Here is a 16,582-nt window from a genome sequence, read left to right on the forward strand (position 1 = left end):
TTGCATGCCAGTTTGCCATTCGAGCTTTGAGTGGTTCGCTAAGTTCTCCCGGCCACGATAGGCGCCCCAGTTCTGAGGTGACTCCCAGATATGCTAGGCTGTAAGAGGGAAGGATAAAACCCGGTTGAGTGAAAAAAAGCGGTATATTATTATTGGTCTTATACACGCACACTATTTACTGATTTGGGGCATTGTGTCATGACGGGATCAGAAGCATATAGTCCGTGTCTGGACAGGGGGATCTGATCTAGTGGGTAAGGTATCTGCTATGGAGAAAGTAGATAAGAGAGGCGAGTCCTCCATGGGGAGTCAGAGAGTTCAGAGGGGCAGTTCCAAGCAGTCAGACACTCAGCCACCCAGACAGACAGCCAGACAGACAAGACACACACACATTTCTGCTCCATTCTTTATTCATTCATTCTACTTGAGTCTAGTTGATCTCTTCCTCGCCAGTGGGCGAAGCCCACTGGGCTGTTCGACCTATCTGGTGCTCACCTTTGGTTTGGAGTTTGAAGCTCTTCTCATCCGGTGGTGCCTAATCATGACCAGATCTGCTCTCCTCTATAGAGTGTTGTAGTGGGTGGGTTGGTTTGTGTTGTGGTTTTGCCCCATTTCAGCAGTCTCTCCTGGGACCTTAAAACTTCATCCTGTTCTCCGAAGACATGGGTGAGAGCGTTCGGCGAACTCTTTGACGGAGTGTAGGATCTTTTTTGTGAAATCCTGGGCTTCATCGCCGTTGAGGTAGTGGTCCTGGAGGATCGGCTCGTACCAGATGAGGGCTTGGTCGGTGAGTCTAGTGCCGAGGAAGATGACTTTCTTATAATCGGTGGGAAAGTTGGCTTCGTAGTGGTCCAGGTAGGTTCTGATTTGGAGCAAGAACCCAGCCAACTTGGTCTGCTGCCCACCAAACTTGTCTGGTGCGTCAAGTTTGACTTTGCTCTTGACGATGGCGGAATCATCAGGCGCTAACTCCTTGAGCCTGGCTTGAAGCTGGGCGATTTCCTCCTCCTTGGAGAGCTTCGTAGCAGTGGTGGATGGCTCAGCGGCTGCGGACATGGCGAATGGTCTGGGGTACCTCTAGTACTATCCGAGATAGGCTAAAGGGAGTAGACAACGTGTAACGAACGGCAGGTCTGATCTGCCTAAGTGGGATAGCTGAAGGTAGGAACGATATCAGATGCTGTTCGGTGTAGTGACGACGAGCAAAACTACAACACCACAACACACACAACACACCCAGACAAGCTGCAGTCAAGTCTAGATGGTCATGAGAGTGTAAATGCCATAGCAAGCCCGTCGACAGGAAGACTTCTCATCCGGTGGTGCCTAATCATGACCAGATCTGCTCCCTTCTACAGAATGTTGTAGTGGGTGAGTTGGTTTATGTTGTGGTTTTGCCCCATTTCATTACACCGAACAGCATCTGATATTAACCCTACCTTCAGCTAACCCACTTAGGCAGATCAGACCTGCCGTTCGTTACACAGGTGGAAGCATCGTCTTCCATCGACCCTTCTATCTGCCACACCGGTCCTACATTTCCACTCATAAGTCATTAAGTAAAGAGTAATAATCACATACGGCCATAGATAGTGGAAAACTCGGGATCCCGTCCGCTCTCCCATAGATAAGCCACTAATCGCCTGACTAGTAGTTGGGTCGGTGACGACCAGCGAATCCCAGGTGCTGTATGTTTTTTTTTCCGTTTACCACGCTTCACATACATGTACGGTGTCTCTTTGGTGTTATTACTTTTTGATGTTTGACTTTTTTTTGGAGCGTTTGAACATGGACTTGGTCATCAAAAGGGAGGAGGGACGTCGATGGCACCTTAGGCACGATACCAATCTTCCTTTTCTATCAGTTCCATTCGTAACAGCATCAAAAGAAAAAGGAGTCAAAGGAAAGTGGTACCTTCATTCCTCTTCATAAAAGAATCAAATCCCCTCAAAAGGCTTCAAACTTTTAGTTTCCAGTCTCCTTATAAACAAACAAGGCGTATAACAAAAGAACATAAACGAAATAGCAAAGACATTACTCATGAAGTTACACGCTAGCGAAGTTCCCCCGCGAAAACCGTGGTACTGGGCTATCAGTAAGTATCTTGTGGCTTGACAAATTTCTTGCTCTAACCCCATCCCAAAGATGAAGGGCCTCCTCCTGCTCCTCCCATCTGCTGCTGTGAACCAATGCTTCCACTCCTTGCAGAGCTGCCAATGTTAGACTGCGGCGCCTGTTGATACCATCCCTGGTATGTTTGAGTTTGACTAGGCGGGCTAGGTCGGTTTTGGTGCGTCTGATGCGTCTGATGCCGGCTGCTAGAGGGAGGGATACCGACAGTTGATGGAGCCGCCGTCAAGTTGGGTATAGTCGGGGAGTTGGAGTAGGAAGTTGCTGCCGCCGTGGAAGAAGTCCTGGTTGTTGGCGGTTGTTGTTGTTGTTGTTGTTGTTGTTGTTGTTGTTGTTGTTGTTGTTGTTGTTGGCTCTGCTGTTGACTCTGCACCGAAGCAACACCACCGAAAAGCTGTGATATCGAAGGCGGTCTCGAAGGCAAAGGGAGTGGTAACTCCATTGTTGTCTGCCCAGTTGCCGATGTCATACCACCAAGAAGAGCCGAAGCAAAGCCTCCCCCTCCTCCTCCATTATTGTTCCCGTTGGCATTGGCACTTGTGCTACCGTTCGACCCCCCCTCGACAACCTCAACCCCCCAAGCCCTCTTCATATCATTCACCATACTACCCAACCTCCACCCCGTCTCGCTGCTGATCCTCTCCAAGATAGCCAACGCCTCCGTCTGCTCAGCGCGATCGGATAGCACGCCGCCCGCAGTCGCAGCGCAGCGAGTCACTATGGACGCCACGGCGCGATCCTTGTTATGCGCTGCGATCCCGCACACCTGCCGAGCGTGATGTTGCTGCAGCTCGCGGTTGGCGTCGCTGTCGCGCGGACTGACGGGGTTGACTTGGGCGAGGATGCACATAGCTACGTGGTAGAAGAGGCGGGCGATGAGGGCGGGGCGTTTGGTGAGCCTTTACTCACACAACAACAACAACAAGGCTTGTTAGTGTTCATTCTGTCTGTTTTGTATGGGGAGTAGGAAGAAACTCGAGATGGAAATGAGGAGGCTTACCAGACATTAGGAAACAACGACCCACTCGACGATGAGTGAGCGTATCCATACGGCCGCATCGAGCGCGGACAATTACTTTTCCAGGCGTCGCACATATCATTGAGGCTCTTCCACTCTGTGAATCGTCTCTGGAGACGCATCTGTTTGTCGTGAGGCGAGGTCTCCTGGTAGCGCGACACGCTGTTGCTGTTTGCAGAGCAAAAGTTGACGACTTTGGCGAGGACGTAGAGGATGCGTTGCGCCCAGAGCTCTTCCTCTCCGCTGCCGTTGCCGTTGCCGTTGCCGTTGCCGTTGCCGTTGCCGTTGCCGGTGCCGGTGCTGTATCCCGCAACAGCTCCCGCTCCCGCCCCGAAGCGACGAAGCCCGAATGACGACTGGTCATCATTCCCATTGACCGTCGTCAGATTGCTGCTGCTGCTGTCCACACCACCTCCCGTGGCCGCCGTAGCCGTACTATTTGCAGCAGTTGTCGTCGTCCATCGATCAACATTCACATCCAGCCCCCACTGATCTGGATCCCAAACAGTCGGGGTCTGCTGCCACGAGTTCATCATCATCAGCGCCCCGGGCAAACAACTGAGCACCTCCATGCACCCGTTGAACCAGAAACAAGCTTCCCCCACACCACCCACAGTCCCCAGCGCGGAAGCGGAGTTTGAGTTCGCGTTCCACCCGCATTCATTTACCAGCGCCCTGGCGCAGCCGGCGATGTGGTAATCTACTGCTACCCGCTGCGATCTCGATAACGGGAACGGGGACGGGTGGTGGGACGGGTTCCCGGCGCTGTTCATCATGTCGTACGCGTTGAGCACAGTAGCCGTGGTGGCACACTCGGCTGCATTGCGGTCCGATGGTGGGCTCTGCTCGAGGTTGCGCCAGAGTTCCATCGTTGCGAGATCGTAGTATGAACAGGCTTTGTTGACATTGCTGTTACCGGAAAGCTGGGAAGAAGATTGCCGTGGTTGTTGTTGTTGTTGTTGTTGTTGTGTTAGGGAGAGGTGCATGGTGCCACAGGCTAGGAGAGCATTGAGAAGCATGGGCGATTTGAGGGCTAGGTCGGGCATCATGTTGGCGAAATGCTTGTCTTTGTTGAGGATGTCCATCCAGGGGGCAACTTCGCTGACGAACACTTGCATGAGATGGATTTCGGTATCAGTGCTGAGGTAGTCCCGCTCGACAGTCGGTTTCTTTGACGGGGTAGTCCGCGTTGTCGAGCTTATTCCTATGGCTTCCGACGCGTGCTGGGTTTGACTGGCTTGCAGCCCGTAGGTTGCCAAAGGGACGGTGTGCTGTGCAGAGTGACTTCGATGGCCATGATGAGGAAAAGAAGGCACCGTACTCGATACCTCGCTCCTCCTGTACCCATGGGCTTGCGAAGCCCAGCCATCCTTTGCTGTGTATTGCTGTAAAGCTTCTGTCAGTAAAAGTCCACTCTGGATGATGGTGCTGACAATAAATTGTGCTTACCTGTGAGATCTTGACGCGCATCGTGAAGGGATTGTCACTGCCATTCCGCAGTTGCAGATCTTGAGGCTGGAATAACTGACTTCCATCATAAGTCGGCTGGTCAGGGGAGAGTTTTATTATCAAGCCAGCACCACTGCCACTGTCGACTACATCCTGCTGCTCACCGAGGCCCGGAGCGACGTCGTTGTCCGTCGAGCGGTAGGTCTTGCCGGCACCGGCATCCTGTTTCTGGGCGACGACACGGAGCGTGGCATTCAGTTCTGTCTCATGAGGCGGCGTGACGACGGTGTTCTGATCCAACCGGGGATAGCGTCCCAATCCGCCTTGATACTCCGACGCAATCAGCCGCGACTCGTCTTGAAATTGTACTGTAGTAACCCTTGTGTCAGCATCTTCCATGCAGTTATGCAGCCTTCCGGCACCGGCACCGGATGTTTGGGTTTTGGGAACGGAACGACATACCTGACCACTCCAACGTGGGCGGCACAAATGGCGGACTTTTGACTCGGGTGTCGATGAAGTTCAGGCGTAGACCCCGTTTGCATTCACGACAACTCTTTCGGCAGTTGTTGCATTCCGGGAAGGCTTCATCGCACTTGAGGTGGCGGCCACGGCAGGTTAGACACCCAGTGCGGACCCGGCGAGACTTGTTGTTGTTAGCGTTGACATTGCTGCTCGTGCTGCTGCTTTGCGGTGTTGCGTTGGACTTCTTCACCGTGATATCGTCATTCTTCTCACGGTAACTGGACTTGGGAGCTCCTGGGTCCGTTTCAGCAGATGGCCCTAGTTCTGCATCATGAGCTTGGCCATGCTGTTGACCTGTAGCCCAGCCTGCAGCCGAAGATGCTAGGACGCCTGATATCCTTACCCGTTTCGCTGGCGACACCTCGTAAGGGCCGCCGCTAGTCGGATACGAGTCGGTGACGGCAGGATAGGACTGTGAGTGATCTTCGAATGCAGCGAAGTGGGCTGATGATGGCGGCGGTAAGGCACGATGCCGTTCAACATTCCAGTGATTAGTGTGTATTTTTGGGTGTTGGACGCCTGGATTCATTTTCTTCTGAACCCAGACCCCGGGCCACTGACGTCCGCAAGGATGTTGAACGCAGCAGGGGCCGCGAAGGCAACGCCACGAAGCGTGTCTCGGTGTCGAGAAAGGTGACGGATCTGTTCTAGAAACACGGCAACCGTCATCAAGAAAACAGCTCAGAACTTGCCAAAAGTCGGGCCGCGGCGTCTCCCGATCGAGATCCGTGGAAAGAGAATAACAGGCAGGCAGCCGAACGCTCGCCAATACATGTAATCTGGGGAGAAGGGAGAGGTAAAGTAAAGTGGATGCCTCGGAAGTGATGCTGTGTTTTGGGTCGATACAGCAACTCCGTTCGAGGCGTTCGGAATTCTCTTAGGGGAAGGCCCAATAGAAGAGGTAAGAATTGTCGAGACACACAAGACAGAACGCTCTGAAGGGACATGGATATTCCAATGTGAGCAAGGGCCTTGATGAAGGGCGCCTATGTGGAAGCAGTGATACTGGCTGGGGGCACAACTAGGTTGACTCTGTAACTCTTGACGACTATCCAGATGGTACAAGGGGGAACCAAATGCCCATTTGCTCCAATGCAAGCCAAGGTGATAGTATGCATGTCTTGGAAAGTGGTGTTATGTGTATGTGCTGGGCTGGTTACAGGCAGGAGTACAACAGGAGCCTTTGCAAGGATGGCTGGGGCAATAGAGGCTTCATGACTGCCCTGCTTGGACCGAAGGAACGCCATGACGAGAGCTAGTTGGCCAGCCAGATCTGTGGGATCGCGGTATGGCTTTTTTTCTTCCGATTTCAGCTTGTCGTCGTCAAGATTTCGCATCGATAGAACGTGACTTACCGACAGATGGGGCGTCGTAGGGACCGACGGAGTCCTGTCCGGCTGGCCTATCACCACTTTCGAATTGCACAATAGTTTCCTGTTTGGGGAGCCGGCTATGAGAAGGGGCAGATCGGGATCTGGAACGCCAGCTACCCGGACCGGGTTAGGTAACCCTGTGTCAGAGAAGTGCATCGGCTTGAGTTGCCGAGCATGGAATTGGGATGGCGCCAAGAGCATGATCTCCTGCAAACCTACACCGCGTCACGGGCTCACTTGCCAAGCCTGAGGAATTCTGGAACCATATACGGAGCATGACAGTGTTGTTGTCAAGTGAAACCTCCTCCCCTGACATCACAACGTCTATTACACAGAGTAAAATGGGGTCATTTATGTTGAGCTCGATTGATGCTGCTTCCCGTCTTTGCTTGACGACTGGGATGGCAGGAGTGAGGCCGCCACTTTTGCTGCTCAAGTGCTCCCAAGATACTTAATTCCACGTTGCCGCGGCCGCATCGAACGTCTAGAAGACATCCCAGAGACTGACCTTTCCGTCCTTGCTTCCGGCAGCCAGCCAATGTGCCGTCGTTGCCTGTCTGAGACGCTTGTCCCTGACTGTCAATTCGACAAGCTTCGGTACGACGGTGAGGCTCTTGTCCATATGGCCCAGGGAATCGGACCCAGTCGGTTCGGTCCCAGTGGTCGATGCGGTTGCTTTGGGATTCTGGTCGTTAATCGAAGGAGCACTAGTCTTTGGTGCAATATCGGCGAAAGCGACAGCGTAGCATCCTACTTGGTGCCATTTGAGGACGGCAACCTCTTTGAGCGTCTTTGTGGAATAGACGCGAACCTTGCTATCCCAGCCAGCAGTGGCAAAGACCAGGCCATCAGAGCGGATTTGGATGCTTTGCTGTCCTGCATGTTTTGTGTTGACAGTCTTCAGGGGTTGGGTTTGTGCTTCTTGGGGCTTGTGTGGTGGTTTCTGTTGCGATTGCTTTGCCTTGGCCAAGGCCGCACCAAGCAGAGACTTTCCAACGGCTTTGTCGTTGACAGGTCTGTTGCTCTCTTCACTCTCAGACACTTGAGTGGCTGTGACGTGTGTCGATGTTGTATCCTGCGAGACCACAGGAGGCAAGGGGTGCTTAGCAATGACCGCATCTGCGCTTGACGTGAGGAAGAAATCCAGGGCAGGAGAAATGGACAAGGACAGAATGGGTTGAGAGTGACAGGTTGCTTGGTATAGGGGTATCCAGTCATTCTTGATGGGATCACGATGGGCCACTATGGCAAGGCCATTTTCATACCCAGCCACCAGGGTTAGAGAGTTTGCCTGGTTGAACAGTGCCACGGCCATGACCATGCCATTCTTATCGCCCAACTTAACAGTATGGCGGCGCGTCTGGGAAGGGAGATGAAAAATGTCAATCTGCAGGAGTCAGTGAGCTTTTGGAGTAGAGAAGGGGCTTCTTCATCGGACGTAATTACCGCTTCGGACGCCAGCGTGTTGGGAACTGCGATGAGTAGCTCTGACCCGGACTTTGACTCTTCTGCTGTGTCTTGACTTTGGCCTTCCTGCTGACCTGGTAGCACAGGAACCGGAACAGGACAATATGAGAAAGAGCAGAAGTTCATGGTGTTGACCTCCAGGAGGTGCAATATCCATGGCTTTGGCCGCGGCTCTGTGCATGGGTCGAGTGGAAGCGTGGTACTCATCCGGGCCTCATCATCACCGGTGAGCTTCCAGACAATGAGCTTGTTGTCCCTACCATGTGTTATGACCCGGTCGTTACCCCATCCGGCAATTCCTAGGATAGCGTTTTCATGAGCTTGCCATACCGCGCGAGGCCTCATGATGGTGAGGTCCCAGGCGATGATGAATCCATCGGCATCACCAGTGACGAGGCGCTCATTGTTGCGGATGAAGGTGGCGGCATGCACCTGCGCCTTGTGACCCCGAAGGATTGACTTGGGTGTTGGAGGCCGGCCCTCGACCGCCATTTCAACAAAAGTCTGCAAAGGTCGTGATACTCTGATGCTGCAAGTTGGCGAGACGCCGGGGGTTTGAGGTTTGAGGTTGGTAATGCAAACGCGAAGATGAGGTGCGAATCGCAGACAGCAGCATCAATCTGGTTGACGTAATTGTTAAGACCTTTAACTGCTACCACTGGCTGCGCTATAAATATGTGCCAAGACCACAACTTTTGCCTTGACGGTAGCTAAGTTAGTGGAGACACCCGTGCAGATTCTGCAACGGCGATAAAGCTAGTAACATGGTCAACCACAGTAGAGGATGCCTCTGGATCAAGAGCCAAAGGGACAAGATGCTTCGGACAACGACACAAAGGATTGACGAGATCAAGGCCGGATATGTATTGTATCATATTTTCCAAAACCCTCCACCAACCCCCCTCACAAATGCGCCCGATTCTCCAACGTTCTCCTCCTCTTACTCTCCTTCAAATCCGCCGTCAAAGTCTTTTCCTCCTCCCTACTCAACCTCGTCGGCGCCCCTCCCTTGCCCTTCCCTTTACCCTTTCCTTTACCCTTCTTCCCACCATCTGTACCCGCAATCGCCTCCTCAAACAGCTTCTGGCCCAAATCGTCCGTCAACCTGACCACCCTGGTACTCACCGTAGCTCCATCCCGTCTGTTCTTGCCTTCTCGCCTGCTTGACGCGATCTTCTCGGTGAAATCCCACAGACGCCCGGACGCGATGAGCACGCCCGAGATGTCGTCTCTGGCGGGCCGCCATTCGGGCGCGAGACGCATGCGCGGAGGGACCTTGGGGTCTTTGGACTTGACGACTTGAATGATGCCCTCTTCTTCGAAGCGCTGGTACGAGTTCTTGAGCGTTTCTTTGTTGACGGCTTCAAAGTAGGAGAGGTCGCCTTGGTGGTAGAGGGTTTTGCCGAGCTGAACAAGTAATCGTTAGTCCATGTTGGAACAATGATTGCGTAACTCGGTAAAAAGAGACTGATGGTGTAACTCACAAGCTGTGCACTTTCCTGTGCCTTGGAAAACTGAATCCAAATATCATCCTTCTGTCCCAATGGAGGCGTCAACCCCATAATCGACACCGAAGCAAGCCAGCTTGCCTCGATGAATGGCCAGATGAGGAAGCAGTAGAAATCGTAGTTCTCTCTGCCCGCCGCGCGCTCTGCATCCGACAGCCCGACCTTGGTGATGGCACCTGTGAGCTCATCCCTCTCTAGGAAGACGACATTATCTGCCTCTAGTCCCATGAGAGTTTTCTCCAAGTTGACCGCCAGACCCTCGCCCGAGTAAATGAATTCGCCGCGGAAGAGCGACGACAGGAACAAAACTTGGTCATGCAAGTCCTGGTACGGAATATCTTGGATCGCCGGCCCACCACCACGCTTGACGCGCGTATAGAGAGCCGCAGCAACCAGCGCCTCGGAAATGAACAGGTGGATGGTCATGTTTCGGTAGAAGGACAGCTGGAACCGGTCAACGGCATAGTAAGTGGGCTCCGCCAGGCCCTCGACAACGCCAACTAGGTCCTTTCCGAGGACCTCTAGACCACGCTCAATCACGTCTGAGACGGGCGTGTTTCCGAAATGGGCGACACGTCCACCCTTGGCTCGGACGCGGGCCGTCAACCACTCGACACGGCGAATCAATTCAGCACGGCCAACACCACGGCCGCGAAGGGTGAGTAGAACGGTACCGATCAGGGCTGTAGGCATCACCACCGAGACATGGTTGATATCTGCCAAAACCTTGTACCCAAGCGTGCGAAGAAGCTTCTGCCGCACAATCGAGTTCTTCATGTCCTTCCAGTTGATGCTAGACGGTATCTTGGACAGCCTGGTAACCTGTTCGTCAATGAAACCCCGTAGGCTCCACGGCTCATGGAAACGGACGTCAACCCTGCCCAGGCGCAGTGACAACACACTTGATCCGCCACTGAGGAAGTCTGCCAGGTTCTCCTTCTTCTTGGGTACGCCAAGCAGCTCGGTCACGTAACCCTCTGTTTCCACCACCTTGTCGTACTGGTATGATACGGGGCAGATGACGGCGTCTTGGACACGGCCGGACAGGATACTGTCGAGAATGAATCTGAGAATGCCGAACTTGGGCGGGAGCAGTTTGCCCGTACGTGAGCGGCCACCTTCGATGAAGCATTCGAAGTTGTAGCCGCCCTGGAGGAGGACGTCGATGTAGGCTTGGACGAGAGTGGTGTACAGTTGGTCGTCGCCAAAGGAGCGGCGGATGTACATGGCACCTGTCGAGCGGTTAGGATCAGCCATCCACCCTGGGAACGAGTGACGTACCGGCATGCTGCAAGAAATTTCCTACCAGCGGAAAGTTCAGGTTATCGCCAGCGACAACGACTGGCATAGCCAAGCCCAGTCTATAGCAAAGCAACTGGGACGCAACATAATCGACATGCGATCGATGGCACGGCAAGAAGATGATGCTCTGTCCCTTCTTTTCCGCTTCCCGGGCCACATTTCGCAACCTCAGCACCTCCTCGCTAGAGACGTGGATGCCTTGGTGGTAGGCCCTTAACAGCATCTGGGTGACCATGTAGTAAGCACCTCTGATGAAAGTTTTGCTCTCCATCTTGCACACCATGTTGTCCGTAAGCTGCTCGGCGACCTCTTGGAGACTCTGAACGAGTACAGAGCGGCGCTGGTTGCGCTTGGTTTCGAAGTTCCTGTCGTTCTTGTTGAGTAGTCCCTGCTTTTCCTCGATTGACAGGCGCATGTCAGCTAGTTGTGCGATCTTGGTCTGCAATAGCGTGGCCGACATGACTTGCGACTTGATGTGCTCGGTATAGCCTGGGTAGAAGACGGGTTGGCCGATGACATCGTCGTAGGCGCGCCAGCCTGTACCGGAGACGTAGAGGGAGACTTCGCGGAGGAATCTGGACAGCTGTGTTAGTGCTGGGACTTTCTTAATCAGAGTGCCGTGTAACAAGCACATCAAGACGAGGCGTCAAACGTACTGTAGCGGCTCCGAGCGAAAGCGCGCCATGTTCTTCATCAGAGCCTCCTCCTTCTCATCACCTACGGTACCCTTGGAGGGCGCCACAAAGCCGCTGGGCTGGAAAGTGATACGGTCACCCAAAATGCGCAGATCGGGCGCCGAGTCCTCGACTTGCGCCGGGTTGTTGTCGCGTCCATCTTGTTCGTCGGTCATTATGTTTGGGTCCCTTTGCTGACTGCTATCCCAGTCCTCTTTCCAGTTGGACTTGTCTGGTTCAAGTCCCCAATGCTATTACTCCCACCAAGTTGACCAGTTCTGTGTTGCTGTCGTGCGTTGCTGGCCGCGCGTGAGGTGATGTGCACGTCTCGATGCAAGTGGTTGTTGTCGGCAGGACTTGGGAGTTATAACTTGAAAGAGAGCAAGCAAGTGGTGTACCTAGACTCCTAGTGGGCAGTAGCCGGATATAATCATCCACGAATAATCCACACGTATCGGTGTTGGAACATGAGAGTCTTCAACCACTTGCCACTGCAACCATCATCACGAGCAGAGAGAAGTCAAGCGAGAGATGATTTCCTCGGTTCATGTAGAGTTAGTTATGTATGCATCCAGACCCAAGTCCAAGAGTGCCAATGTGCCAATGGAGGAACGGTAACATCGGGAATGCTAGTGTAATCCGGTGTACAAGTAATCTTGCCTGCCGCCACTGGAAAGCGTCATGTCAGATTCAAGGGTGGTTTTAGCTATACCATATGGAGGTTAGCGCTCCAGCCACCTGATATTGCCTGATTTCTGGGTATATCTGGGTTACCCTAGCACCCCTTATACCTTCTAGGCGAATCAGTCACATACTCTTCAATTAATTAATTCTACATTGTTATATCTAACAATTAACAGTCTGATTTGTATATTCACATTTAATGCTACAATTATCAATTATAAGCAATATTCCTACAAAACTAATAACGTTAGCTATATCCTTATTAAAAGAATTTACCGATAAGGTTATTATAATTATTTTTAATACCCCTACCGATTGGCCTAGCTAGTATGAAGCTCTTAAGAGACTCGTTAGTAGTAATTAGGACTTTGGTAATTAGCTATTTAAGGGAGAACCTATAATTTAAAGGGTTCTACCTTCAAAGTTAGAAGATTTTTTCTTTATTAAGTAAGTAAAGGACCGTTTTTTACCAGTAAAGAAGGAGCTCGTCAAATTTAATAGAGGAATCTAGGTTAAAAAGCCATAATTATAATTATAATGATTATTATTACTACGGCTACCAATACGAACGGTACTATTACCGAAACTACTACTACTATTTAACTCTATAAAGAAGCTGCCGCCAGTACTAATAAAGATAATAAAGAAGGAAGTTTGGAAGAAGAAGATGAAGAAGAGGAAGAGGAGGATAATAAATACTATACTGAACAAAATATTAAGTAGAATATAATTATTAACCCCTGTACTAATTTAATAATTGCCGGGAAAGTAGTGTACAATTAGGTTAATAACATATATAATATTTGCTATAAATATTAGAAAGATTTCGACGACGCTAATACCCGAATTCATAATTAGATAAGTATTTATATCGCTACTTTTTATACTAATACTTTATTTGAATAGGATGAATCTACCCGCAATTAATTTAGAGAGATTAAAAATTAGATTAATTATTAACTTATCGATTAAATTGCTAAAGTTCGTTAAAATTATTAAGCCTTTATTAAAAAGATTATAAAGAAGTAATTTAATGATTTTGAAAAGTAACTATCCGATTAGGAAATCCTTATTATAAATGGGAAGAAACTCGGAATTAATAAAATAACCTTCCTTACTTTATAATTTACCGACTTTATCAATATAGTTTATAAATACAAGTTTATTTAAATTAGTAACTCTTAGAAATTTAATAACGACTTCGAAGAAATATTTTTAAAATATAAGGACGTATCTACTAATTTTAAAAGGGTTAGTATATTAGAACGTACCGTATTATTAATTAATTTTAAGAAGGTTATAGTTTATAATATTTAGGGTATTAGCCGCTTTAATTCCTAAGAGTTTGTATTTAATAAAGAAGACACTCCTAATTCTAATTATAAAAAGAGGCTCAAGTAAACGTAAGGAAAAAACGCAACGTAAATAAAAATATAAAAGATTCTTTATATTTAAGAAAGAAAGGAAACGTTACGCTACTTTATAAAGTTTGCGAACGAAGCCTTTACTTAATAATACGCTATTAGTATTTAATATTTAAAATTAAGAATAATCCTAAATAGAAGCTAAATAGCTTTGTTTAAAAATTTATTAATAAAAATTTCGAAAAATATCCTAAAATTAGTAAAAAGGTTAAAAAGGGTAAGAATTAAATATAAGACCTCTTTATTACTTTTATATAAATTATTACTTCAAAAAATTAAAAGACATAAGAAATTAGCATTTACAATTTAATATTTTTCGTTAAATAAGGTACTTTCAATACGAATAATAATAAAAATAATATTTATTTACTCAAGAATTTTATAATCTTCGATTCTAGGGCTTCTATTTATATTTTCAACGAAATTAATTGTTTTTCTTTATTTTAAATAGCGTTGTTAAAGAACTACGTTTAAGTTAATAAATTTTAAATACTTATTAAAAGTTTTAAGACTATTAATATAAAAATATATGGAGAAAGGAGAATTTTAAAATTATAATTGAAAGAAGTAACTTTCTACCCTAATTTTATTATAGATTTTATATTACTACGCCTATTTCGAAAGCAAAATCCCTATTAGGATTATGAACCCCTTAATAATTATTTCCGTCAGTTAAACAGTTTACTCTTTTATTTTCTTTAAAAATCTATTATTAAATAATCTTCGAATACCTACCCCATTCCTTTAATTATACCGCCTTCTCTATTCGTTAAAATCGTTTTAATTCTTTTACTGGCTATTACGTATATAAAATACCCGTTAAATTTTAATATAAACAATTTAATTACTATAGCTTTTAAATTTTTAAATATTTTTATAATGTTAAAGGTACTAAATTCAAAGGGCCCGCTACTTATTAATGTAATACGTATAGTATTTCAAAAATTAAATAATAAATTAAATAAAAATTATAAAATAAGGGATTTAGCCCAGGAGAACGTTTCGCCGTCGACTTCCTCGAATATAAAATAGAAAAAAGTAACTTCAAATATATTATATTCATTATTCATTAATAAATTAAATTAGTTTAAAATATTTATAGAGCGAAGTAAATAATTAAAACTATCATTAAAAGACTCCTTCCAATTATTAATATAATTAATTACTAATATAATATTAAAATTAAATATCTTAAGTATAATAATAAATTTAATAATTAATACGTTAAGAATAAGTTAATTATACGCCTTATTATTTTCGAGCCTTTAATATTTAATATTCAAATTTAAAATGGCGGTATTAAACGTTTAGGGGGTATAATTAAAGAAAAAGCGTATATAATAATAAATAGCGTTAAATTCCTTCATAACTTTTAATTTCAAATTGTTTGAACCTTAATTTACCTTATTAATCGAATCGCTTAAATATTTCTATAATTATAAATTACTATACGAGCGGTTTTATACCTTCGTAACCTATTATAAGGGGGTATAAACCGAACTCCGTAAACCTAACTTCAATTATTTATATATTTACGGTTATAAAATATATACGATAATAAGTACTATATAGAAGAAAAAGTAATAGTATAAGAAATTTCAATTAAAGGCTTAAATCTGATTCCTTATCAGCTATATTACCTCCTCTAATTATTAAATTTAAAATCTATAAACCAATTATATTATTTATACCCGTAATATACTCCTTAACGAATATTTAATCTATTTAAAAAACCCTAATAATTTTAAAAAAGGATTAAGGCTAATTAGCAACGAAATTGCCGATTTACTCAACCAAATTAATTAACTTTTTTAATTATTTATATAATATTTCGAACCCTTCAAAGCAATTTGAAATATAGAAAATAATAGTTTTACCCCTCTCTTATTATTATTCTTTAATAATAAACTTTAAAAAAAATAATAACGAAACCGTTTCGAAACTAATAGAATCTACTATTTAAAATAAAATATTTATTAATTTTATATTTAATTACCCTACGCTGCTAAATTTACTACTAACTACTTTTACTACCGGCTTTATAATAGATTTACTAGAGCTTATCTCCTTCCCGACTTTCGAATTATAGGAAGTTATATTTAACGTTAGGAGATTTACTCAATTAATTAAATAACAGTAGAGTAAAATAATTATAAAGATAGAAACTAATTATTTAATTTCCAAGGGTAGTAGATTAAATTCTATTAAACGTTAAAATCTCCCTTTAATCCTAAAGATTTATTATAATTTCGAATATTATAATTTAAATAATTTCTTTAAATAAATAGAGGAAGTATATTTAAATAATTATAAAAAAATAAAGTTATAGGTTAAAATCAACGAAGACGTTCCCTATATTAAAAGTCTTTAAATTTTTAATTATATATAAATATACGTATCTAAATTTAATAAATATAATCGGCTATTAAAAGTAAAAGTTCGCCTTGTAATTAAAGGAAATTAATAATATAATTATAATAAAGAGACGTATACTTCTACGTTAATTAATCGCTTATTTCAATTAATTATCGCTTACACCGCCAAATTCAATTTCGAATTAATATAATATAATATAGTAAATACTTTCGTTAACGCCTACTTCGATAAAGATATCTATATTTATATATATCTTTTAATTATCGAAAGTACAATACTATCTTTAAAATCTTTAAAACCCTCTATAATTTCCAACGAATTCCTTTACTATAGTAACGAGAATTTAATAGGACTTTTGAAAATCTAAGGTTTAAACTGTTATTCGAGGACTCGTATATCCTTAAACGTAATAAAATCCTAATTTTCTACTACATTAATAATATTATCTTCGCCTTTAATAAATTATAATATAATAGAATTACCTAAATTACAAAGAAATTAGAGGAGAAATATAAATTTATTAATAATAATAACCTTTAATGGTTTCTAAATATCTAAATTATTCGAAACCGAAAGGTAAATTATATTTAATTATCTTAATAGGAATATATCTACAAAATTACTAAATTAATTAAAAATCCCTATACCTCCG

General features: G+C 45.4%; 4 protein-coding genes across 4 annotated transcripts; all 4 read right to left on the bottom strand.

Annotated features, from left to right (window-relative positions):
- Positions 1 to 642: 642 nt before the first annotated feature.
- Positions 643 to 1,056, bottom strand: B0H65DRAFT_446037 (uncharacterized protein; the record flags this gene model as incomplete). Its single annotated transcript, XM_062825782.1, has 1 exon — positions 643 to 1,056. The coding sequence occupies one exon, from the start codon at positions 1,054 to 1,056 to the stop codon at positions 643 to 645; it is 414 nt and encodes a 137-aa protein (XP_062677586.1).
- A 1,072-nt stretch (positions 1,057 to 2,128) lies between these two features.
- On the bottom strand, positions 2,129 to 5,651 carry B0H65DRAFT_512026 (uncharacterized protein; the record flags this gene model as incomplete). The annotated part of the gene is made up of 4 exons (XM_062828541.1): positions 2,129 to 3,029; positions 3,131 to 4,533; positions 4,598 to 4,965; positions 5,060 to 5,651. The coding sequence occupies 4 exons, from the start codon at positions 5,649 to 5,651 to the stop codon at positions 2,129 to 2,131; spliced, it is 3,264 nt and encodes a 1,087-aa protein (XP_062677587.1).
- Positions 5,652 to 6,837: 1,186 nt separating this feature from the next.
- B0H65DRAFT_313200 (WD40-repeat-containing domain protein) lies at positions 6,838 to 8,534 on the bottom strand. The gene is made up of 2 exons (XM_062823326.1): positions 7,942 to 8,534; positions 6,838 to 7,882 (listed from the first exon to the last, which is right to left on the bottom strand). Exons 1-2 carry the CDS (start codon positions 8,452 to 8,454, stop codon positions 6,980 to 6,982), a joined length of 1,416 nt encoding a protein of 471 aa, XP_062677588.1. The 5' UTR covers positions 8,455 to 8,534; the 3' UTR covers positions 6,838 to 6,979.
- Positions 8,535 to 8,590: 56 nt separating this feature from the next.
- B0H65DRAFT_501838 (acyltransferase-domain-containing protein) lies at positions 8,591 to 12,059 on the bottom strand. The gene is made up of 4 exons (XM_062827850.1): positions 11,429 to 12,059; positions 10,752 to 11,347; positions 9,447 to 10,702; positions 8,591 to 9,369 (listed from the first exon to the last, which is right to left on the bottom strand). The coding sequence occupies exons 1-4, from the start codon at positions 11,620 to 11,622 to the stop codon at positions 8,866 to 8,868; spliced, it is 2,550 nt and encodes an 849-aa protein (XP_062677589.1). The 5' UTR covers positions 11,623 to 12,059; the 3' UTR covers positions 8,591 to 8,865.
- Positions 12,060 to 16,582: the final 4,523 nt, after the last annotated feature.

This window comes from Neurospora tetraspora, assembly GCF_033439725.1.
Source record: "Neurospora tetraspora strain CBS 560.94 chromosome Unknown B0H65scaffold_8, whole genome shotgun sequence".
Classification (NCBI taxonomy): Eukaryota; Fungi; Ascomycota; class Sordariomycetes; order Sordariales; family Sordariaceae; genus Neurospora; species Neurospora tetraspora.

What these genes read in the sequence shown, in the direction of transcription:
- B0H65DRAFT_313200 (XM_062823326.1), bottom strand. Translation starts at nt 8,454, where the DNA reads ATGGCGGTCGAGGGCCGGCCTCCAACACCCAAGTCAATCCTTCGGGGT. An exon ending in ACACGCTGGCGTCCGAAGCG is followed by an intron (nt 7,883 to 7,941) that starts GTAATTACGTCC and finishes TGACTCCTGCAG; the next exon opens with ATTGACATTTTTCATCTCCC.
- B0H65DRAFT_501838 (XM_062827850.1), bottom strand. Translation starts at nt 11,622, where the DNA reads ATGACCGACGAACAAGATGGACGCGACAACAACCCGGCGCAAGTCGAG. An exon ending in AAATTTCTTGCAGCATGCCG is followed by an intron (nt 10,703 to 10,751) that starts GTACGTCACTCG and finishes ACCGCTCGACAG; the next exon opens with GTGCCATGTACATCCGCCGC. An exon ending in CACAGGAAAGTGCACAGCTT is followed by an intron (nt 9,370 to 9,446) that starts GTGAGTTACACC and finishes TTACTTGTTCAG; the next exon opens with CTCGGCAAAACCCTCTACCA.